The sequence below is a fragment of the Xyrauchen texanus genome, chromosome 6 (genome assembly GCF_025860055.1).
Source record: "Xyrauchen texanus isolate HMW12.3.18 chromosome 6, RBS_HiC_50CHRs, whole genome shotgun sequence".
Lineage (NCBI taxonomy): Eukaryota > Metazoa > Chordata > Actinopteri > Cypriniformes > Catostomidae > Xyrauchen > Xyrauchen texanus.
In genome coordinates, this window is record NC_068281.1 from 20,018,005 (window position 1) to 20,043,565 (window position 25,561).

Here is a 25,561-nt window from a genome sequence, read left to right on the forward strand (position 1 = left end):
CCTACAGACTTTTGCATCAATATGATCAAGGACAGGATCCATTAACAGATTGAAGTCTTCACCCAAAGCCATATCATGGAGGATCCCAGCTGCTTGTAACGTCCCCTCAAGATCTATATAAAAGTTCTGATCATCAGTGTTGGGTGCATACATTTTTGCCAAAATACGATTTTCTCCCTTTATTTCAGCTAAAACAATAATACCAATGCGATGAGTCCCCTTCTCTTACTCGAACCAGCGCTACAAAATACATGCTTACCCCATGCCTGCCGAGTTTTTCGGCTTCCTGTGAAAAAATGAGAAATTTCTAGAATTAACACTATATCATATATCTTGCACTTAAGAAAAGATACAACCTTCCTTCTTTTAATAGGGTTCCCCAGCCCATTATTGAGAATTTTTTTACCTATATTAAAGTGTGACATAATGACATCCAAAGAAAAATTGTGTACCCAAGGCTAAATTATATAGACCACTATCCAACATTAATGTAACCATACATTTCTTAATAACTCTCAGAACAAAAAAGATGCACTTCAGCCTTTTTTTTTTAACACAAACCATGCCAATGAACTGAACATAGAAGTTTTCAAGGCCCCAGTAGGCCCCTGCTAATAGGCCCCAGTAAACAACAACATTGAACCCCCAAAATAAATAAATCAATTTAAGTAAAGTGAGAGAGAGGGACACAGTGGGCAACCAACTAAATAACAAACCCTCTCAGACTGCATCAGCAAATGTACGATGTGTAGTCTATATTGTTGATTTAACCTGTTGATACGCAATCCCCCCGCATGTGGAAGTGACGTCACTCTGCTTACATTTAATATATCATTTACTTTCTATAAATGTAATTAATGATAACAAATGATATCTTTTCAAAGGTCTAAGGGTTCAACATTGATATCCAATCTCTTGTTTCACGATAGAAACAGCAATTTAGTTAATTGTGCCAGGAGTACAAATGAAAACATACAATATCACAATGGGACTTAGTACCTTTGTTATGAAAACGCGATCGCCATATGAATCCAGTTTGCCACACTTGGGCCAATTGTCCATGACAGGCGTTGATTGAAAAACATCCTGTAAAGGGATATAAGGGAAAGGAGGAGGCGAGAACCGGCTTGACAATATAAATAATATTTTAATGAAAAACATAAACAAAAGACACAAACATCAATACACGGTGGTCAGCTGCCCGTAAACAATCTCTCTCTCTTGCACCACCATCCGCAGTCAGCCTTTATCCCTCTTGGAGGCTTAATTAGCCTGATAAGGGACCGGGTGTGCAGAATCATCACCTGGCCCTCTGCCCTGTCGCACATCCAATAGCACTTTTTGTCCATAAAAGTGATTCAATCTGAGAAACATTTATATATATTCTCCATTGTTTACATGAGAATTACTCTGTCATCGTTCTTCAACAAACTATGCAATCTGAGCAGCATTCATGTTCTAAAACTGTTTATTATCTTATATATTAGAGTCTCGTAAATAAAACGAGCCTGTCTCCAAAGTCTATTTTTAAAAATGTGGCATAGTTTTATTCATAATAGCCAAGCAGTGCAGTCAGATTTTGTGTCGTCTTGAAAGGTGGAGCCTTAATTTTACTCTGTAGGCTTCCAGCGATTTTACAGAGAAAAAAGCTTGCAGGAACCAAATTGTTTGTTAGATCATCTTCAAATTTGAAACATAACTTCTTTAGACTTGTGGCTTTGAGAACACTGTATTTCTGTGTTGTCTTGGCACTTCTATTATTTACATTTACATTTATTCATTTGGCAGACGCTTTTATCCAAAGGGACTTACAAAAGATGAAGAACATCAGCGAATCATCTTAGGGAGACAGTGGTACAAAAAGTGCCATATTACAAAGTTTCACTATCATCATAATAGTATACAAAACAGATTTAAGTGCAACAAGAAATGTAAATATATATATATATATTTTTTATTTTTTTTTATTGACCGGTTAAGTGCTTTTGGAAAAGATGTGTTTTTAGCCGTTTTTTGAAGATAGAGAGTGAGTTAGCTTCCCGGATTGAGTTGGGAAGGTCATTCCACCACCGTGGTATGATGAAACTGAAAGTCCGGGAAAGTGTTTTGGTGCCTCTTTGTTTTGGTACGACAAGGAGACGTTCCTTAGCCGACCGCGAGGCTTCTGGTGGGAACGTAGCTCTGCATAAATGTTTTAAGGTATGCTGGAGCAGACCCAGTGACTGTTTTATATGCCAGCATCAGGGCCTTGAATTTAAAACGGGCATGAACCGGCAGCCAGTGGAGAGAGACAAAGAGTGGTGTAACATGTGCTCTCTTAGGTTCATTAAAGACCAGACGTGCTGCTGCATTCTGGATCATTTGGAGAGGTCTAATAGCACATGCAGGAAGGCCTGCAATGAGAGCGTTACAGTAGTCCAGTCTAGTTATGACAAGGGACTGAACGAGCAGTTGTGTGGCATGTACAGAGAGGAAGGGTCTTATCTTCCTGATATTGTAGAGTGTAAATCTACAAGATCTTGCAGTTTTGAAATGTGGTCTGTGAAATTTAGCTCATCATCAATGGTTACCCCTAGATTTCTGACCGTTTTGGAAGGCGAAACTGTAGTTGGACCCAGCTGCACGGTGATGTTGTGTTCAACAGCCGGGTTGGCTGGAAAGACAAGGAGTTCGGTCTTGGCAGGGTTGAGTTGAAGGTGGTGTTCCTTCATCCAGGCCGAGATGTCTGCCAGACAGGCAGCGATTCGAATGGTCACTGTGGTGTCGTTGGGCTGGAAAGACAAGTAGAGTTAGCGTGTCATCAGCGTAGCAGTGGTAAGAGAAACCATGTGACTGGATGATGGGTCCCAGTGATGTTGTGTATATGGAGAAGAGAAGTGGCCCAAGCACTGATCCCTGAGGTACCCCAGTAAGTAACTTGTGTGGCTTGGATACTTCCCTCTCCATGCTACCTCAAAGGACCTTTCTGAGAGATAAGAGTTGAACCAGTCAAGCACAGTTCCAGTGATACCCAGTTTAGAGAGGGTGGAGAGTAGGATCTGATGGTTGACTGTGTCAAAGGCAGCAGAAAAGTCCAGCAAAATCAGAACGGATGATCTCGATTCAGCTCTCGCCTGTCTCAGCGACTTCGATGACAGACAGCAGGGCAGTCTCAGTGGAGTGTCCACTTTTGAAGCCCGACTGATTGTCATCCAGCAGCTTGTTCTGTGAGAGATAGGCGGAGATCCGATTGAAAACTGCCCTTTCAAGTGTTTTTGCCATGAATGGGATGAGAGAGACTGGTCTGTAGTGTTCTATCTGTGTGGGGTTAAGTGCAGGTTTTTTCAGCAGTGGGGTTACTCGAGCCTGCTTAAATGTAGTGGGAAAAGTGCCTGCAAGAAGGGATGTGTTAATTATGTGTGTAAGTGCCGGTAGGATGGACGGAGAGATGGCCTGGAGAAGGTGTGATGGAATGGGGTCAAGGGAACAGGTTGTGGGATGGTTGGAGAGGAGGAGTTTAGAGACCTCAGTGTCAGTTAAAGGAGAGAACATAGGGAAAGAAGGGTTGCATACAGGATGTTTATTATGTTTATTTAGATTATAAAAACATGTTCAGCACAAACATCAGCTTCTCTAACAACATATATTAATTCTGAAACTTGGGAAATAAAGCCCAAAGTGTCTTCTTTCAAAAGATACTACAACTGTGTCCATACTCCAAATGGTCCAGTAAATACAACCATTTTCATGGTTTGTGCTCAAAAAGGGGGTGCATAGGTAAATGCAGGCAGAGTCACCCAATCACTCCATTGATTTAACAAAGTCCATAGCTTGTTGTGGGCATGTGAACGTCTTAAGTCCATCCTTGGCATCAATTCTCAGCTTAACCAGGTAAAGCAATGCGAAGCTCACATCCTGTGCGTGAAGTAACTTCTTGCACTCTTTGAATCTCTCACATTTGCATGTGAAGCACTGGCAAAGTCCTGAACAACCCAAATGTTGTAATTCTCCAAGCACAATTTGCCTTTATTCTTTGCCGCACTTAAGACAAAGTCTTTAGTTTTTGCTCGCTGTTGAACAAATTTGGAATAAGCCATACAGAAACTTGACCATATCTTGACATTCCTTTCCCTTGGGAATTCCAACAAAACAAACATTATTATGTCTGCTTTGATTATCCAAATCCTCTAATATTACCCACACCTGATCCATATCAGTTTTGGTGGCCGGGGGGTTAGTCTGCAGCTCTTTTCCGGCTGCATCCAGAAACTCGATTTGCTTTTCAGCCTCATTCATACTTGTGATCAGGGTGGAAAGTTTCACCTCCATAGATGTAGTCAATCGATTAATTTCTTTGAGGACCTCCATAGATTTTTGTTAGCGATGCATAAATGTTTGCAATATATTGACCAACTTTGAGGCGCAACTTTTCTTTCCCAACCAGACCCCTGCTATCTTGCTCTCGATAGGTGTCAGACGTGTGCGACTGTAAAAAAAATGTAATGTCCCCACAGGCTGACGATTTCGAATTCTTCAACATCCTACACTCCCAGCAGAGTTTAACAATCAAAACCAAATCAGTTCTCACCGATTAATATTAATTGAAATATTATTGGATCATGATTCTTAAACTAAGCCTGAATAAACAAAAGTTAAGATTGCTCAGAGCAAGGCAGTAGTGACACAAAATGGAAATATGAACTAATAATTCTGCTTTGCTAAAAATACAAAATTATGTTATATATATGCTCCTTACACACTGCCTCTGATTACATACACTCACGACCACTTTATTAAGTACACCTGTTCAGCTACTTATTAATGCGATTAGATTATCTAATCAGCCAATTGTGTGGCAGCATTGCAATGCATAAAATCATCAGAAACACAAACCATCAGAATGGGAAAAAAATGTGATCTCAGTGTTTTCGACCGTGGCATTATTTTGTTGCCTGATGGGCTGGTTTGAGTATTTTTGTAACCGCTGATCTCCTAAGATTTTTGCGCACAACAATCTGTAGAGTTTACTCAGAATGTTGCCTAAAACAAAAAGCATCCAGTGACCAGCAGTTCTGTAGAAAGGCAGCGACTTTATGGCTTGATGTCGGTAGTCTCTGTACTGTGAAATTGCTTGTGGGCATTCCTACTGCACTCTAATGTTATAGGTGGACTGCACACCTGGCCATAAGTTATCATTCTAATTTGACAAATAATCAGTTTTTATTGTCCATAAAAATGCATATTCTGCAGGGAAGTGTATTTTTCTATGAACTGTAGCAGTACTCATGGAACCATATTATAAATAAGATAAACAATCTATCAAGGTTCAAATCAAACTTTCTCAGACTGCCAACATTTTCTTTTCCATGCATATGCCATGAACAGACAAATAATACAGAACAGTGAAATCGCTCACAGAAATTCTACTCTGTCTTGCTTACCCTCAAATCGGCATTATATCAAAGTATATGGGTGACGTGAGCTCCACTGACACCCTCTTCACTCCTATTGGTTGTCGCTCCCAAAAGTTACTCCTCATTTGCATAAATTTAAACTTTTCTAAACTTAGTCATGTCACTCGCCATGCCCACATTAAGTTACCAGCAGTCGCTGTCCCTCATGTCACTGGAAATCGACAGCTCTCATTGAAAATGAATACGATTTTTTGCTGGAAGTCACTACATGTTTGTATGGTGCTTTACTTAGGTGTAGGACAACATGCTTATTGAATAGAACAGATGCAAAAAAAAATCTGATCTACAAGATGCGCATCATCACATTTTAAAACCATGATGTATTGTGCACAATAAACCATTACACCCCTACTTGCTTGGTGAATTCGGCCCATAGTTATAAAACATATATGTATAATATTGTATAATTATATAATATATATATAAGACATGTTGAACGATTTCATAACAATATTTGATTTGTGCTTTAATAGAGTTTATGTGTGTTGTCTCAGTTTTTTCCAGGATGGCTTGAAAACCGCTGATAAGTTGAAGCAGTATATCGAGAAGTTAGCTGCTGATCTCTATAATGTTAGTTACCCTCCTATTTTGTACTTCTTTAGTTCTTGCCTAGGTTTTTTAAATTTTTTTTTTATAGTTTTCTGTTATTATGTTAGCTCTGATATTATGAAGATGTACCTATGAAAACATTACGAATATATCAGATATTCTATTGTGAAAATATGAGTACACATTGTGAAATAGTATCTCATATTCAAGCAAGGAAAAAGTTAATAAACTGTTCCTTCGAGCAAGTAATAAAAGTCCACTATCAAGAAAGCTTATACTATTATGTAGAGAGCTTAGACATTTAGACATAAGGAAATGACAGCATGTTTTTTATATTGTTAATTTCGCCACATATTATAACACAATAAATCTGTATTGTCAGATAAAACAGACCCAAGACGAGGAGAAAAAACAGCTGACTGCTCTTAGAGATCTCATCAAGTCGTCTTTACAACTGGACCAGAAAGAGGTAGGGACTCCAGACATGTTCCTGTAGGTGTTCCTCAAAGAAAGTGGTTTTCAACTGGTTTTGACCCAACTTTATGACAAAAATGTTATATCAAGTAGGACCCAATACAGTACCCAATTTAATGTAAATTAAAATATTCTTACAATCCAACATTTAATACAATGTATTTATTGGCTTCTAAATTTTTATTGTTTCATGATCTCAGCAAACAATTCACTGCACAAATTAATGTGGCAAATGAACCCATATTTAATGTAATCTGGGACATATTTTCTTTTCCCTTTTGTATTTTTATTATTGATATTTCAAGGGTTTAGGGCATTATGCAACCTGGCATTTGTCTAATTTGTCTAGCTTCTACCTAGAGACTCACAAATTAGCTGCAAAATACTGTAGTTTGATTGGATGCACTGCCTTTAACATTAACAAAATAATGTATGCTAAGCATTTTTTCTTTCATTTTAAAAGTTGATCAACCTATTTATTTTTCCATCCTAATTATGCACAATTATATGGTTAGTTGTATTTTCTTTATTAGATTTGCTTTGCAGCGATTTGCAGCGGTTTCCTTGCAGCCAGCAACCATATCAGAGCAGACCTTTGACGAACTAGTTGAGACCCACTGCCCAAGGACACAGTATACATTGTTCCTTAATCCACAAAGACTTGATGAGACCTTTTGTCTTTGATTTACTGATCACACAGAGAGAGAGCTATCAAAACGGTGTCATTCCCTACCTAAATGTCATGCTGTCTACTGCCCACAGAAGACTTGCCTTTGTATGGGACAATGGATTTATATGCTGCTCTCAGCATATTAAATTAAAGAGTCCAGATGTGAATTTGCTTTTCATTACCAGAATTCGCCATGACATTTTGAGAGACATGTGAAGTGGGTTTTCAGTGTTTGTATGCAAGCTTTCATTTTCTTCTGAGAAAGAGGAAATGTGGACATTAGGGTCAGGCAGTGACAACACAAGCTCTTTTGTTGAGCCCAGCATTTGATCGTTAATGTGTTTGGTTTGGAAATGATGTCCATTTGAACCGGACATCTCTAGTCTAGATTAAATAACAATGTTCTGTGTCATATTATCCTCGGATGTGGCTGTGGTGATAGTTTACCAGAAATAAAAGTCCTGTCGTTGTTCACTCAAATCTTGGTGTTTTAAATCCATATGACTTTATTTCTTCTATAGAACAAAAAAGGAGTTGTTTGGCTGAATTGTAGTGTCAGTCATCATTCACTTTCATTGCATTTTTTCCATACAAAGAAAATTACAGGGGCTAACATTCTACCAAACATCTCCTTTTGTGTACTGCAGAGGATTAAAAAAAAAAAGTCTGGAACAACACAAGGCTGTTTAAATGATGACTGAATTTCAGATTTTAAATTTTTGGGTGAACTATCCTTCTGAGTATGTATTGTATTGTATGCTCATTGCAATAATAATCTCACATCTACGTTTCTGAATTTTCTCCTCATTTTTTCCTCACTGCCTTCCAACTCAAGTCAAGGAGAGTAAGTGGATAAAATAAACATTTCAGGGGCTGTTCACACAGGATGCATTCTTGCATTCACTCTGAGCTATTTTGTAATTGTTAGTATATATAAACATACATCTTGCTGTTTTTTCATAGTTTTGAGTGATAGCAGATTTAAAATAATGGATTAATAAGATGAATATGGGGGTGGGATAAGAATATTTACAAATATAATAGTGTTTTGAGTGTTTATATTAGCAACTGTGTATGGGAGTTAATCTGACTTTAACGTGTTTCTTTTTTAAATGCTAGAAAATGTCCTTTGTAGACAACCCTTAAAGCTGCTTTTTTCCAGTCTTATATATATATTGATTTAACAGTAACATCTACCTTTTGTAAGCTGTTTTTTGTCTTCATGAAAGGTTTATGTTAACTCAGCTCATGATTTCTGTAATGACAGCAATATTTGCTCAGTGCTGTGTCAAAATTATGAAACTGTTTTGCTGTCATGTGTAGGATTCTCAGAGCAAGCAGAGTGGCTACAGTATGCACCAGCTGCAGGGTAATAAAGAGTTTGGCAGTGAGAAGAAGGGCTATCTCTTTAAGAAGAGTGATGGGTGAGTTTGCACACCAATTCAAGTGAAATTCAGTCAAATGTTTCTGTTTTCTTAGATATTCTATGTATAGTGTTACTTAATTGTCTTTTTATTGTGCCTAATTGGATTGGCTACATTTTAATTGGTTGATTAAACATTAGAAAAACATTCTGATCACTTTTCCAGCCTTGAACTCAAGAGATACTCAAATACACCAAGATGTTTTACCACAGAAAATATAACAGTAACTACCTTTTATAGTTAAACACAGATTTACTACAACTTAAAATCAACAATTAAGCCTGAATATTCATGATACCCTCCTCAGATGTGATTTGATCATGATCGTTTAAATTGCTTTCATGGTCACCTTGTCTCATTCACGCTCTGTCATAAACCTCAAATTGTGACTCTAGAGCTGTGATTTGCCACATAGGGTTGATTTGACCCAGTAATAGCTACACTGGATCTTAAATTGTACCAGCACAGAAGGGTCAATGATATGATCAATACATTTTGTAAGGAAATTCCCATGTTAGATTGAATACCATTTTTGAGATGCTGAGGAAGTGTATTTATTCCATCCACAGGATCCGTAAGGTGTGGCAGAGGAGGAAATGCTCTGTGAAGAATGGCATCCTCACCATCTCTCATGCCACAGTGAGTACCACACTAACCCATGGCTTTACTGTGCAGAAGTACTGCTCAAGATCTATTCAGAATATGCTAATATTTTAATTCAAAGATAGGCTGTCCTGATATGTTCTGATACATTGAGTAATGTAAACACTAATAATTAAGCATGTGCACAAACATTTTCATCCCATTGCTGCTTCTTTTAACTTTCTGTTAGTTTAGTTATTCAGAGATGCAGAATGAACTTTATTACTCTGGAAAATGGACAGCCTCCAATTTATACATATATAATATTTATATTTTCAGAGGCATCATTTGATGTGAGATGAGACTGCAGTACAATTCGAACCATATAGTTTTGTATAGGAACCATTTCAACCTTACCAGTAATATACTACCATGCAAGACAAAATGCAGTATCGACACATTTTGTCTATAATCTGTCCTTTGACTTATGTGTTTGGCTCAACTATGCTCAGATAAAGAGTAAATGGAGTGTGAAAAATTCCTAGTAACTACAAAATCCACACTAAAACCAAACAACTTTGAAGCCATTTTTCTCAGTTTCACTGTTGGTATATTTATTGTGTTTTGACTTTGTAGGACAGTAAACAATATATTAATCAATCCTAAGACTTTCAATCTATTAACTTTTGCTCACAGTCGAAAGTCTCACTTGCAGAGCACAGGTATAGATGAGGGTTAGTGTTGCACAGTTACCATAGCAACATGCACCCGGTGTGATCTGACTCATATACTAATGATATTAGCACGAATGAGACCCAGCATGCTCCGGCCCCAGGTGGTCTATGAGTCTTTTCATGTAATCTCCTGTAAGGATGCTGCTGCCCAGCTGTGTGGAGCCAAAGCATTTTGCACTCCAGTCTCTGTTGCAATGTGCTCATATTCTTTCCTGATAGCAGTTTAATGTGCTGCAGTTTTCTGCCATGATGTCTGTAATCTTTCATTCAAATTAACTACAGCGCTTGTCCTTGTACGGTTTTAAAAATAATTTATTAATTATTTAGAAACAGATTTTTTTGAAACAGTGTACATTTCTATTACACATCAAGAACTATGTTTACTGGATGATAAAGAGAGATAATGGAAATGTGATAAATTAATGGTTTATTGTTTATTTAGTATCTCAAACTGTTGTTTTTGTGTTGGAGGCACCATTTGCAGCCAATAACATATTATGACTTTTTACGCAGTTAGGAAAATTGTCACAAAAAATTGTCTATCTATGGAGCTGCAGCCATTTGTTTTGTCACATTACCTTCACCAAAGGCTTTTGTCCTAAGAGCCTGTTTGTAGATTTTTGTGTGTATGTTTGAACCTCTTGAGAATGTTGGAGTTAGATGCAGTGACTCATGTACACATGTACACAAATGCAGTCTTCTTCTAATATTTGTGAATCAGATTTTTGTCCCCACCTTTTTTTAAGTTGAGTGTTTTTTATAAAACATGCTGTAGTTTTATGTATGACTGCTCAAAGCCAATGTAAAATTGCTATAAATCACAATAAAAGTTTCTTCGTTGCTTGGCAAACTCAAACAGCCTACTGTTGGGATAATGAACTTTATAACTTAGAGACGAATTGTTTATGTAATAAAAATGTAGCCGTTTATTTAACATTGGTGCCTTTCATCATATTGCTGTTGCTGCCATTTATAAAAGCAATACGTCACTGGAGTTTGTGTGTTACATTAATTTTACCATGAGTGAAATTGTTTTGAGACTCTGCTTTGTATCATGCTAAAGAACATCCCTTGCCCGTGGTAAAATCACTGCAATGCTGTCTCTTGTGGATTATTACTTTAGTGTGCTGGCATATTGTTCAGACAAGTCACATGTTATATTTTATAATACACCGCCTGGATTTTCTTCCCCGCATACTCTAGTATAGTTGAACCACCTTTAGCTTTGATTATGGTGCACATTTTTCATGGCATTGTTTCGACAAAGTTATCCAATGTCACTACATTTATTTCCATCCAGCGTTGCATACATTTTTGGCTTAATCTTGTATTGATGCCAGGAGAGTCGAACCAAGTGCTTCGCTTCATGCGCTTCCCTTCTTAACCTGATGTGCCCATTGCTTTGGAATAGGGTAAATCTGGACTCATCAGACCACATGACCTTTTTCCATTGCTCCACAGTCCAAAATTAATGCTCCCTAGCAAATTGAATTTTCTTTTTTCCGATTAGCCTCAGTAACAAGTGGCATTGTTGTGGCCACACAGCTGTTAAGTCCCAATCCTGCAATTGTTCTTGCATTGTGCATGTGTAAATTCTCTTACTTCCACTATTAAATATAGCCTTGAGTTTTACTGTAAATTTTTTATGATGTGACTTCACCAAGCATTTAAGTGATCTCCGATCACGATCATTCAAGATTATTTCCCGACCACATTTCTTCCGCGAAACGGACGATCCACCACTATCCTTTCAGGTTTTAAAAATGCGTTGGACTGTTCTTAACCCAATTCCAGTAATTTCATCAATCTCCTTAGTTGTTTTCTTTGCTTGATGCAGGCTAATAATTTGCCCCTTCTGAAACACAGTAACATCTTTTCCACGACCATGGGATACGTCTTCCAACATGGTTGTTTAAGAAATGAGAAGCTACACACTACATCCGTTAGGGTTAAAAGAATTGTTGCCAGCTGAAACATATTAATCACTGCAATAATGATACAATCACAGGCTCTTAAGTATCTGCTTATTTAAAGGGGACATATTATACAAAATCCACTTTTTAAATTTTTTTAACATAATATTGTGTGTAGACAACCACAAAATATGGTAAAAGACCATCCCCTTGTTTCTTTCCATCAATAAAAAAACAGTGTCTCCAAATGAGCAGTTCACGTTTGCAACCTCTTATGATATCAAAAATGAAAGGTACCTCCCATGGCTGGTGAAGAGATCACCCGATTAGCTTAGATCCGCCCTCATTAATACCTGAGCGAGCGTCGCACAGTCCGCTATATTTATCTCCTAGCTAGAGCCGCTTGGGCTATCTCTGACTGCTTCATCAGCGATGGTCAACACTAGGCTGCATTTGCTTCAAAGCTAAGGATCAAGGAGGGATCGATACAAACTCTCCATGACAAAACTTTAGATTTGCAAGTCGTAAGTTTTGCACTTTATACTTTTTTAATGTGTGCAATTTGACTTTCTGTATTTGCTTATTTGCATGTTGCGTGAAAAACATTTGTTGTGAAATCATTGTGTATTTTGTAATGTAACAACTAGTCCCTAACAACCTTATTCCATAACAGTGAAGCTGTAGCTCTGTTTCAGTTACAATATAAAATGATTGCCGTCCTCCACAGCCCTGCTTGAGTGGTCATGCAATGAAGATTTTCCGTGTAATAAAACCGGTCATTATCTTAAAAACGATAGTGGTATTTTCGACATTTATAGCTGTTTTTCATATTTCATAACTCGACCTTTGTTATGCACAATACAGTAAGATGATTGACTTAGTGAGTTCTCTGTGTTATTTATAATTTTTTTAACTGTTTAAGTTCTCCTGCATTGTTGTCACCGGGGTATCCATGGCACCAGCTGGAAAGGCACAGCCCAGTTCCAGCTCCATTGCATTTAAAGCTACAGACACTAAAACAGCCCGTTTGGAACAGGGCTACAAAACAGGGGTATAAAGGCATGGTAGAATATATGATCTGTGATGTATTTTGAGCTGAAACTTGACAGACATATTCTGGGGACACCTGAGACTTAAATTCCATCGTGTATAAAGGGGCATTATGTGTCCCCATTAAATCCAAATGGCGACTTTTTTTTTTTTTTTTTGCCAGGCACTGAATATGCATCAGTGTGTAATGTATTAATATATTAATCAGGTCAAGGTAACCTCCATTATTGTTTTTATTTCATGGTATAATTATGTCTAATACTTACCGTGGGTACCCTAAGTCTCATTCAGGCTCTATTCAGGTCTATTGATTTGTGGGTCACTCAATTTCTCGATAATTACCCATTTCCCCCTCTGTCCAGTCCAACAGGCAACCAGTGAGACTGAATCTGTTGACCTGCCAGGTTAAACCCAGTGGAGAGGATAAGAAGTGCTTTGACCTGATCTCCCGTGAGTGAATTTCCACCCGCTAAACTACAGAGTACTTCCATCCATGCCAAGTGCTAGCAAAGCCTCAAGTAGACTAACTCCATTACACAGAGAGCACTAAGTGCAGTGTTCAAGGACTGTACTGTAGTGTACTTCTCTCTCCCCTAATAACAGCATCTCTCTCCCTTTTTCCCCCTACAGATAATCGAACATATCATTTCCAGGCAGAGGATGAACAGGAGTTTGTGATGTAAGTTTTAATTGAATTTGTGAGGTTGAGAGCTGAGACCATCTTTTATTTCTCAGTGATGTTCATTAGCGAGAACAAGGTGTGTGTGTGTGTGTGTGTGTGTGTGTGTGTGTGTGTGTGTGTGTGTGTGTGTCTGTATCTGTTGGTTTTGTGTGTTAATGTGTATTTAGCGCCATCTTTGATTTTTTTTACTGAAACATTTTAATATTCGAAAAATGTCACACGGCTACTTCCGTGAACATGGTTGGAATACTGGAATCAGAGTTCTGAATGGATTCATTAAATCAACTTTAACATAATTTTTACTATTTGAGTTTAAATCAGAGATGATTCTTAATACTCTCGTACTCATTGTCATGGGACAATTAATTGTTGTAAAACCAGTCAAATGACATGTTTTTTATGAAACTTAATGGTTAATAAGGTCTCATGGGCACCATGCAAGTGTCGGCGTGTGAACGGCGTGCTCTGCGCACTTTGCTAGTTTTAATAATATTTGTGTCACAAACCGGTGAGATTCGATACACCCTTATACTTAATTATTTTGGGGAGTCAATATGTCAAAGAATTCAAAATCCTCAGGCTCTGGGGATATTAAAAGACAATTACGTGCTCGGGCTGACAGTGAACTAAAAGAAATCCGGCGTGAATTGATGAATGTGTCAGCAATGCTGACGAAGGTTGTTGCGGACTTTGAGGATCTTGCTGTAATACTTTGATCGATCAATTCCATGGAGATTAAATTCTTCATGAGATGGTTACAAGAGTTGCGGAGATCTCGTGGAGTTGAAAGGGAATATAAAAAAAGCTGAGGCAGAGAATTACGGTTGATCATGTGAGAGAAGACATGCGTGAAGTGGGCTCCCAAGCATTTTGTCTTACAGTTATATCTTTCAAGCTACCTGAAGCTTTTAACACATTTGGTTAATTACTCATTCTAAGATTGTAGATTGGAAAGATTTATGGCTTCTGAAAGGCAATGGAAACTAAAATGGTCAGCGACCGTGATTAAGGGTAATGACGACAAGCTGGCGCTGGATCTGGAAAAATCTCTGTGTCACTCTGATCTCCTAGCTATCATCTACCATCGCAGAACAGGTAAAAGCAGCCATTGACTCTGCTCTTGCCCCAGTTGTTGCGTATTTTGAGATTTTTAAATCGAGCATTGAGTCACAAGGACGGCCGTTTGACGAGCTTATTAAGCACTTGAATGACTACAGCCACCGCATTGTAGCACTGGAACAGATGGTGCTAAAGCTGAATTCGGCTAACAAACAACTCACCGACAAAGTGGAGGACTTTGAGTCGGTGCTCTCGGTGTTGCAATCTTCGGGTCATCGGCATACCTGAGCAAACAGAAGGGAGCGATCCGGTTACTTTCATGTCACAGTTTTTCCAGGACGTGTTCGGATCAGAAATCTTTCCAACTCCCCTGCTGCTGAATAGAGCACATCGTATTGGCCCTGCACCTTCGGCTGACTGAGAGAATCAAAGGCCTAGAGTGATGATCGTGCGGTTTCACTACTTAAACGACAAAGAAAAGGCTGTTCAGCATTTGAATAGGAACCAACTCTTCTATCAGAGCCGTAAGGTCTTAATTTTCCCTGATTTCAACTCCAGTGTTGCTAAAAAGAGGGCGGCATTTACAACTGTGAGAAACAACCTGCGTGAGAAGAACGTGCTGTTCTCTTTTTGATTTCCTGCTCGCCTGCTGATTGACCTCGGCGATGAGAAGCTTTATTTCTACTGCCCCAAAGAAGCACAACGATGGCTTAACGAACGGTATTCAACATCCTAGGAATCCTGTAGATTTAACTGATAACTATTAACCGAGGGTGTTTAGACAAATATATGTTTTCATGTCACCTGAATTGAATGTTCTCTATGTTACTCCATATGTTCGGGAGTGACTTCATTCGACATAGACGTGAATAGAAATGGTTTACAAGCATCGGATGTTTCAGAGTTTTGGTGTTCTGCCTTCATTGTTTGGGAATGGAGATAAGAAATTGAGTGATGTTCAGGTTAGGGTGGGGGAGGGATGGTGGTTGTTTTTTTGTTTTGTTTTTTTCTCCCTTCGCTTGTGGCCTCCTCTCTACATATATTTTAACCTAACTTGATGGACAATACCAGAGGCTCAATTAGATTCCTTAGTTGGAATGTGAAAGGACTGAATGATCCCATTAAATTATCAAAAATGTTGACACATTTAAAACTACAAAAACCTGATGTTGTATTCCTTCAGGAAACTCATCTGCTCCTCAAGGATCAATGCAGACTCCAAGCTCGCTGGACATCACATATGCTTCATTCCAACTTTGATTCCAGGTCTAGAGGAGTTGCCATTTTGATTAATAAGACTTTGCCTTTCTCTATTGACAGTGTTATTTCAGATGTGAATGGTAGATATGAAATTGTGAAAGGGGAAATTTCACAAACACCAGTAGTTTTGGTAAATGTATATACCCCAAATTTTGATAATACCCTTTTTGCTCAGAATTTGTTGTCAAAGATCCCAGCTCTAAACACACATCTTTTGATATTTGGGGGAGATTTAAACTATGTTATTGATCTAGATTTGGATAAATCAAGTACTGTTATGAAAGTTCCCTCTGCCATGTCAAAGATATTTTCTGAGTTTATGGTTTAGAATGGATACATTGACACATGGAGACACTGTAATTCTATTCGTATGTCCATCAAACTTTCTCTCCTATAGATCATTTTTTTTATCAATAGTTCTCTAATTCCTCAGGTTGTAAACTCTGAATATCTGCCCATAGTTATTTCAGACCATGCCCCTCTAAGTCTTGACATTCTTTTATTTTCATATCACAATTTTCCGCCCTGGAGGTTCAATTCCTTGCTTCTATCTGATTCAGCATTTTGTGAATATATTTCTAATTCAATAGATGATTTTCTCTTTACTAATCAGACTGATTCCAATTTCGGCATCATTTTAAATTTTACACGGCATCAACCATGGCTCCTATAGGTAATAATCATCTCTTTCCTCCTCCCTTTTCAGATTCCGTATTCTCTTGAATTATCCTCATCATTTAATCTGCTTCCCTCTCACCTATTTAGTCATTTTAAAATTAGGCACTTCTCCGGTTTTCCCTCTCTGTCTACAAAGTCTACATGGGAAGAGGCATTTAAACTGAATCCTCATATGGGTGGGATTATCTCAAAGATATATGCAGTTATCTTGTCAAAGGATAATTCTCACAGTATTAAAACTGTCAGGGCTTGGGAAGAGGAACTTAAATTTTTTTTTATGTTTGAGGATGACTATTGGAGTAGAGTATTAGACAATATACGTACCACCACTTCGTGTGCTAGACTTCGCTTTATACAATTTAAAAACGATTTTCAGAGCTCATCTCTCGAAGACAAAACTTTCTAAAATATATCCCAATGTTTCAGATTTGTGTGATAAATGTAAACTTTCACCATTTACATATGTTTGTACTTTGTCCCAAATTGCAAAACTTTTGGAATTCTTTCTTTACAATAATTTCTGATGTCCTAGGGGTCAAGTTAGTTGTTAGCCCTTTAATTGCAGTCTTTGGTGTTTCATCTTGGTCTCCACCTTTATGCCGTAGACAGGCTGACGTTGTGGCTTTTGCATCTCTTCTCGCTAGGCGCATAATACTGTTATCTTGGACTTCCCCACAACCCCCTTCGTTTTCAGTTTGGCTCAAAGATTTGGCCTTTTTTTAAAACTTGAAAAAATTAAGTACAATATTAGAGGTAAGGGGGAATCTTTCTTTGAAAAATGGTAACAATTTATTAATGATTTACAAACCTTAGACGTGGACTGAGTGGAGGTATGTATATACAGTATATGTATATCCTTTTTTTAATCATGTCATTTATGCATGTATATATATATATATATATATATATATATATATATATATATATATATATATATATATATATATATATATATATATATATATATATATATATATATATATATATATGTATACATGTATTTAAGTCCTGTTGTTCTGATTGGGGATTGTTCTGTTGGGGTTGGGTAGGGTTGAATATGGTGGGTATGGTGGTATAAAATGTAGGCAGAGCAAAACCGATGAATATTGTATGATGGCCTTAGAGAATTGACCCGATTGATATACAGATATAATACTATTTTGGCGCGGAAGGTGGAGTTTTGGCTATTCAAGTCAAGACAGTCATACTTTGAGTCAGGGGACTAAGCAGGGAAGCTTTTGTCTAGATATATATAGCAGAAAGTGTCTTTATCTACCATTCCCTTAGTGTAATCTGCGGGTGGTGAAATATTTAACTTGGCTATTGATATTAATAATATAAGAATTCTATTTTTATCTCCATAGTTCCACGTCTCTACTGATCAAACTTTGTGGAACCATTAGAACATCCTAAATTGACACCCGAGCAAAGAAATTCTCTTGATTCTGAGATTCGAGGAGCTTGGTGAGGTAATCAAGGCCTTGCCTACAGACAAGGTTCCGGGGCCAGATGGATTTGCCGCTGAATTTTTTAGATCTTATGCTACAGAACTGCCTCCACTTTTGTTAGAAGATTATACAGAATCTTTATAAAATGGAAAGCTTCCGCCAACCACAAGACACAAGCCCGGATCAGTCTGATTCTTAAAAAGGACAAAGATCGGTGTATTACTACATGTTAATTCAGAGTCTGGTGGATGGAGATTCAACTTCTCTCAAGCGATTATGGTAGAAAGATTTAAATTTGGTATTGGAGGAGGGAGTGTGGGTTAGGATTCTTAAAAAACATCAAGTCTACATCTAGAGATGCAAGGGTCCGTCTGATGCAATTTAAGATTTTGCATCGATTCTATTGGATCCCCTCTAGATTGTATAGGCTTGGTCTTAAAAACACCCACCTGCTTGCAGTGCCAATCAGAAGACGGGGGACACAACACATGTTTTTTGGGGATGTGTTAACATCCAATAATTTTGGTTGAGGGTTCAGGGCTTTATGTGTGAGGTATTAGACACTCAATTTTCCTTTTGCCCCAGACTCTGTATCATGGGTGATGGGTCAGTAATAAACATTGGGGATGGATATTTAAAAAGTTGGGTCAGACGAGTTGATTGGCAGATTAATTATCCTCAGGGGATGGAAGTCGGTTGGGGCACCCTCGCTTGGGGAGTGGTGCGGGGAGATGGGCGGGTTCGCAACATTCGTTGAGGTGATTTTTAGAGAGCTGGGAAAATGTGATTTGTCAGAAAGTGGGTGGATATTTGGCTTTTTGGAGGGTTCTTTGGGAGGGGCAGTGGAGAGGGATTTGTAATTTAGTTGGGTATGTGTATTCTTGAAAGTATGTCTTTTTTATGTTTATTTATTTATTATGTTTTAATTGTTGGTGACCAATGCAGTGCATATTTGTGTCAGGTGGGGGGTAATATTCGGGGGGAGGGGTTTAATCTATATAATTGATTCCGTATTTTATGTTATGATTTTATGATTTATGTATGATAATTACAGTGTTGCTTAATTTTATGTCAACATCAAAATAATAAGAAATATATCATGAATATTCAATATATCACCCTGCTACATTGTATATTTTGTAGTAAATCAGTAGGTTTTTAAATATCTGTTTAAATGGTACACAAATGGTGTTTGTGTGTACAGAAAATGAAACATGTCTTTGTGTGCAAGTGTAGTTTTCACATAAGATGTTATCACGTGTGTCAATCTGTAGTGGTGTGCAAGCGATTAATGCATATATATGTACATGTGTGATGTGAAGATGGATCTCAGTGCTGACTAACAGTAAGGAGGAGGCTCTGAACATGGCATTCCGTGGCGAGCAGAGTGCTGGAGATGACAGTATGGAAGACTTGACCAAAGTCATCATTGAAGACGTGTTACGCATGCCTGGGAATGAAGTCTGTTGTGACTGTAGCGCTTCAGGTTAGCTAAATCTGCTTCTGAAAGTTTGCTTATGGCAAAACTTAACCAGTGGTGTGGTGTCTGACACAAGATCGCCACTTAAATTCTATCAATGCAGCGAGTCTTCAAAATTATTACCATGTTTGGAATTGTAAACTACTATACTACTACTACTGTTGCTGCAGTATATGTACTGTATTCACTGTATATACATTTTTTATATGCATGAAATACCCATATGATCTACTACATGTGACAATTTTACAGAAAACTAAATTAAAAATTAAAAATATTTATGTAACAGTATTTATTTCCATTATATAACTGGACTCTACTCAGATGCAACATGATGAAGTCACTTGAAATAAAAGGGGTCATGACATGAATCTAAGTGTCCTTGATCTTTTAGCATGTAAGAGTTCGTTGTACTATAAAAATTTACATTTACATTTATGCATTTGGCAGACGCTTTTATCCAAAGTGACTTACAGAGTCCCCTTATCCAAAGCGACTTACAGAGTCCCCTTATTACAGGGACAATCCCCCTGGAGCAACCTGGAGTTAAGTGCCTTGCTCAAGCACGCAATGGTGGTGGGGTTAGAACCAGTGTCTTTCTGATTATCAGATTACCAGTTATGTGCTTAGACCACTACACCAGCACCACGCTCCATGTACTGTAAGTTTCAGAAATTAAAACTTTCCCCTCACTGCCAAAGAGTATTTGTTGAAACCAAGCTGCCAAAATGACTCGTTCTCTACAACCTATATACATTGTGATTTCACACAGTGGTAGATATTTGCATCTCCACAACAACACATCAGTGCCAACTTTACCTTATCATTTCTGTAGCCCCGCCCAGAAATGGTGAGCTGTGAGATAGCAAGGAAAGAGCAGGTCAGCCAATCAGAACAGTGGGCATTTACTCTCATGTCTTAAAGGAGAAGCAGCACCAAAACGGAGCGTTTCTGACAGAGGGTCAGAATGAGGATGGACAATGATCATGTTTTACAAAAATGCAAACAACTTTAGTAATATTATTAGTGAACCTCAAGGAACATATTAAAATAAAAAGGCATGTCATGACCCCTTTAAAAAATAGGAGGCAATACATTTTGTATACTGCACTGTATTCAGAAAGTAAGTTGGTTTTAGATTCAGGCTCCACCTTGTGGTTCCAAAGTGAAAGACCTCCAAAACTATAAACAAATATAATTGTTTTCCATTCTGTCTGCTGCAGAGCCTAAATGGTTATCCACTAACCTTGGCATCCTGACATGCATCGAGTGTTCAGGGATCCACAGGGAAATGGGAGTCCATATTTCACGCATCCAGTCCATGGAACTCGACAAACTCGGCGCCTCTGAACTCTTGGTAATCTGAACATAAAATGTATAATTTACTCTATCTACCAGTGACATTCTCTACTGAATATATGTTTCTTATGATCTTTTGATGATTGTAATTTTGCAGACAAATATTTGAATTAACTGTCTCTGTGTATGATTTTTTTTTTTTTACCAGAATTTTAAAAATATATATTTTATAACTGACTTTGCGTCATGTAACTGTATATACAGTATTTGCACTTGATGACATTCAGCCTTACAAAAATCATTAATTTATCTCAATTGCTACGTCTCCACAGCTGGCTAAGAATGTGGGTAACAGTAGTTTTAATGAAATTTTGGAAGGGAATCTGCCGAGTCCATCACCAAAGCCAACACCATCAAGTGACATGTGAGTAACTACACCACCCAGCATACATTAACAAATGCATATGATTCTGCAGACCTTTTGCTGTTAAGATGCACCCCTGTTTTCTAATTTGTACTGTTTGTTACACTTATGTAACACTTTCGATTTGAATTTGAGATATTTGATATGTAATTTGAAATAATGGATAAAATCAACCCTTCAGGACAGAGAGAAAGGAGTACATAAATGCAAAGTATGTGGAGCACAGGTTTGCTCGCCGGACAGCCACTACAGCAACAGCCAGACAGGGTGACCTTTATGAGGCCGTGAGGACTCGAGACCTGATGGCCCTTATTCAGCTCTATGCTGATGGAGTGGAGCTCATAGATCCATTTCCAGAAGCTGGACAGGTATTGAGCTCTGAGTAATGTTGGATTCTCTCTGTCCATCATGGAATTTATTATTTATATGCTGAATTTGGTGGTAATGAGATTTTGTAATCTAAGTCAGAGTTTATGTAAACATTTCAGGACACATAACTAGTGAGACCCTTTGTAAATTAATTAGTGGTTAATAAGGGGTACATTTGTAGCATTTTTTGCCAAACATTTGGCACAAGGGTGTGCAAGGACACTATATATATGTCCTGTTGAAAAGACCAGTTGTTCTAGGCTGGTAGGTGCTGTTATAGCTTGTGGATCAGCACTGCCAAACTTAAGTTTGCCTAAAACTTAACCTAACTTACTTGGTAATGCTGGTTAACCAAGAAAGTTTATCTGGTTAAGCAAGTCAAAAATCCTCATTAAAACATCAGCATTCTTGCATCCAATGTTCTGAACCAACATTCAAAACATAACATATGCCAGTGACCAGGCTGGTGATGCTTCCTTTATTCTAAAACTTTACTTTTTAGAATAAAGTATGAAAATAAAACTTGAGTCTGTTTACGCTGCACACAATCATATAGCATAAACAATTTCCTTTGATGTCCATTCATTATTTTACCCAGAGCATCCAAAACCTACTTATTGACTGTAAGGCTAGGTGCCAACCCAGCACATGCCCACATGGAACAACAAGACTTCCGGGAAAAACAACACTCAAACTCTCTCACAAACTAGACCAACACCTGAGAAAACAAAAGGCATCACTGTGCGAAAATGTCTAGGTTACTGATGTAACCTCCGTTCCCTGATGGAGGGAACGAGACGTTGTGTTGAAGAAGCAACACTACGGGTCTCTCTTGAGCGCCTTTTGCATCTCTGATCTATGAGAAAAGGCCAATGAGAAATTGGCAGACAGAATTTTGCCCCCGAACATACGTATAAAGGGAGGGAAATGCATCTGTTTCATTCAGGATTTTTCTGAGGAGCCGACAATGAGGTTCGGCCGCAACAGTGGCTCGGTTCAGCGACGTGGCCGGGAGGACACAACGTCTCGTTCCCTCCATCAGGGAACGGAGGTTACATCCGTAATCTAGACATTCCCCGTCTGTCGCTCACTTCGACGTTGTGTCGAAGAAGCGACACTAGGGGTCCAATTTAAATCACGCCATGCGCTGAGCCGTGTACGTGTACTTCTGTCACAGGAGCGGGCAGGTATTTTACATGCCAAAGCAACCGGCTGTGTCAGGCTGAACGTACCCTTCCCCAATGCCCCATAAAATTGTCAAAGCCTTTTGATTCTTTACCCCTGACAGGGGGGAACAAGGCGAAGTGCCAAGCATGGGAGCAGGCCACACCAGCCGCGCCTTTTCTCTCTCTATGTTTCTCTCATAGAGTTAAAGCGGCTGGGGCCATCTTAACTTAACTTTTTGATTTATTCTGTATTCCTCTGAAATCATTTGTATCAATACTGGGTCTTTAAAATAGGAGAAACTGCTCTGGAGGAACCGAGCAGGAGAATACCATTTTAAGAATAATTTATATCATAACTGAAGCTTTAATGTAGGAGGAAGCCACTTATAGACTATCAGTTTGAATCTCATTAGAACCTGATCAAAAGGTAATTGAATAGAGGAGGATTCGTAGTAATCAATAACTTAAAATATTAAAATAAAAGAAAGATCAGAAAGTAGTTAGAGCCTTAATCTAAATTAGAGGTCAATTTAAAATTGGAGTCAGATTAATAATGGGGTGAATTTGTAAAGTGTTTTAACAATTATTATTAACAATAATTGCTTTACTTCAGTGCTCAGAAAAGACAGAACAACGCAGAGACCTTCAAAGGGCAAATCTATCTATTTTTAGCAGTTTGCCTGCATTTTTACATTGACTCTTGGTCAATTGTAAGAATATGGAATGTTTTTACAGCACATTTAAATCAATTCTGAGAATTCTGAGGGTTGTTATCTGAAGCAAACCTGCTTCTGACTGTATTGAATTATTGTCAACAGGATCCCGGAGAGACTGCACTGCACTTTGCTGTGCGGACGTCTGACCAGACCTCACTGCACCTGGTGGACTTCCTTGTACAAAACAGGTACCAGACAGAGTATTCTGTGGTGTGCATTTTTCCACTAATATTCACTAGGACAGAGTTAAGAGTAAAAGAGAGGGTAAAATGGGTCTATCTGTGTACAGTGGAACTCCAGACAGACAGACAGATAGTGGAAACACTGCTCTGCATTACTGCTGCACATATGAGAAGCCAGAGTGTCTCAAACTGCTGCTCAGGGGAAAGCCATCTATTGACCTAGGTAAGTACAAACATAATTTGTGTGTTATATTTAGCCTATCAATATCTCTCCCTCTCTTTTTTACTCTCTAAGTCTCAGTAGAGTAATATATTTCCTTCAAATCTTGGTTCTTCCATTTGATGAACATTTTTGAACATTCTTTAGAACATTCTCAGATCATGCTGAAATAACATAGATCATCAGGCTTGCACAAACTTGTGGAGTCCATGCCAGCTCAAGTGTATGTTGTCATTAAAGCAAAAGGTGGACAATTACTTTTTTTTATGTGACTTTTTACCTAAATTGTTAAGCTGGTAATATTATATAAAAAAAAAAATAATTACATTAGAAAAATTAAAAATAAAAATAAAATATTTATGTATCTGTTATTTTATAAAAAGTTATTTTATTCTAAGTGTTGAAATAAAAGTAAAAAAAAAACAAATAGATTTAGGGGGCCTGGGTAGCTCAGCAAGTAAAGATGCTGACTACCACACCTGCAGTCGCAAGTTCGATTCCAGGGTGTGGTGAGTGACTCCAGTCAGACTTCCTAAGCAATCAATTGGCCCAGTTGCTAGGGTGGCTAGAGTCACATTGGGTTAACCTCCTCATGGTTGCATAATGTGGTACTTGCTCTTGGGGGGGGGGGGCACACGGTGAGTTGCGCATGGATGACGCAGAAATAGCGTGAGCCTTCACACATACTAGGTCTCTGTGGTAATGCGCTCAACAAGCCACATGATAAGATGCATGGATTTAATGTCTCAGACGCGGAGGCAACAGAGATGCATCCTCCGCCACCCGGATTGATGCAAGCCACTATGCCACCACGAGGACTTGGAGAGCATTGGGAATTGGGCATGCCAAATTGGGGAGAAAAGGGGAGAAAAAAATGCTAAATAGATTTTTTACATTCAATTATTTTAAATCTATTTCGCATTATTTCGTCAAAACTTTTGAAACAGTTGACTGAAATTTTTCTCATGATGTTAAAATCTTTTGATCTGAAGGCATATGCTTAAATGGTTGAAAGTTTTGCAGACAAAAATATAATTGTGCCACCATAATATTTATTTCATTATAAAACTACAATTTTATGAAGAAATTGATGACTTATAATAAATAAGAAAGAAAAACAGCCAATATGTGGCCAACATAGATGGGAACTCCTTCAGTATTGTTTAAAAAGCAAGCAAGTATTTGCATGTCTGCAAATTCTAGGCCAATGGTGACTACTTTGATGATGCTATAATATAACACAGTTTTTATTTATTTTGGATTTTGTTTAGTCACAACATTCCCATAGTTCCATTTACAGTGGGTACGTAAAGTATTCAGACCCCCTTACATTTTTCACTCTTTGTTATATTGCAGCCATTTGCTAAAATCATTTAAGTTCATTTTTTCCCCTCATTATTGTACACACAGCACCCCATATTGACAGAAAAACACAGAATTGTTGACATTTTTGCACATTTATTAAAAAAGAAAAACTGAAATATCACATGGTCCTAAGTATTCAGACCCTTTGCTGTGACACTCATATATTTAACTCAGGTGCTGTCCATTTTTTCTGATCATCCTTGAGATGGTTCTACACCTTCAATTGAGTCCAGCTGTGTTTGATTACACTGATTGGACTTGATTAGGAAAGCCACACACCTGTCTATATAAGACCTTACAGCTCACAGTGCATGTCAGAGCAAATGAGAATCATGAGGTCAAAGGAACTGCCTGAAGAGCTCAG

General features: G+C 38.1%; 1 protein-coding gene across 2 annotated transcripts in view; it reads left to right on the plus strand.

The window, feature by feature from the left end:
* asap1a (ArfGAP with SH3 domain, ankyrin repeat and PH domain 1a) overlaps window positions 1-25,561 on the plus strand; it is an 87,839-nt gene that overhangs the window by 50,429 nt on the left and 11,849 nt on the right. For both annotated transcript variants that reach the window (XM_052128795.1, XM_052128794.1), the window contains exons 10-21: window positions 5,948-6,023; window positions 6,385-6,471; window positions 8,470-8,570; window positions 9,140-9,209; window positions 13,212-13,299; window positions 13,480-13,528; window positions 19,299-19,462; window positions 20,680-20,813; window positions 21,088-21,179; window positions 21,361-21,547; window positions 23,533-23,618; window positions 23,720-23,835. In XM_052128795.1, coding sequence (XP_051984755.1) covers window positions 5,948-6,023; window positions 6,385-6,471; window positions 8,470-8,570; window positions 9,140-9,209; window positions 13,212-13,299; window positions 13,480-13,528; window positions 19,299-19,462; window positions 20,680-20,813; window positions 21,088-21,179; window positions 21,361-21,547; window positions 23,533-23,618; window positions 23,720-23,835 — 1,250 coding nt within the window. The remainder of the gene's footprint in view (window positions 1-5,947; window positions 6,024-6,384; window positions 6,472-8,469; window positions 8,571-9,139; window positions 9,210-13,211; window positions 13,300-13,479; window positions 13,529-19,298; window positions 19,463-20,679; window positions 20,814-21,087; window positions 21,180-21,360; window positions 21,548-23,532; window positions 23,619-23,719; window positions 23,836-25,561) is intronic.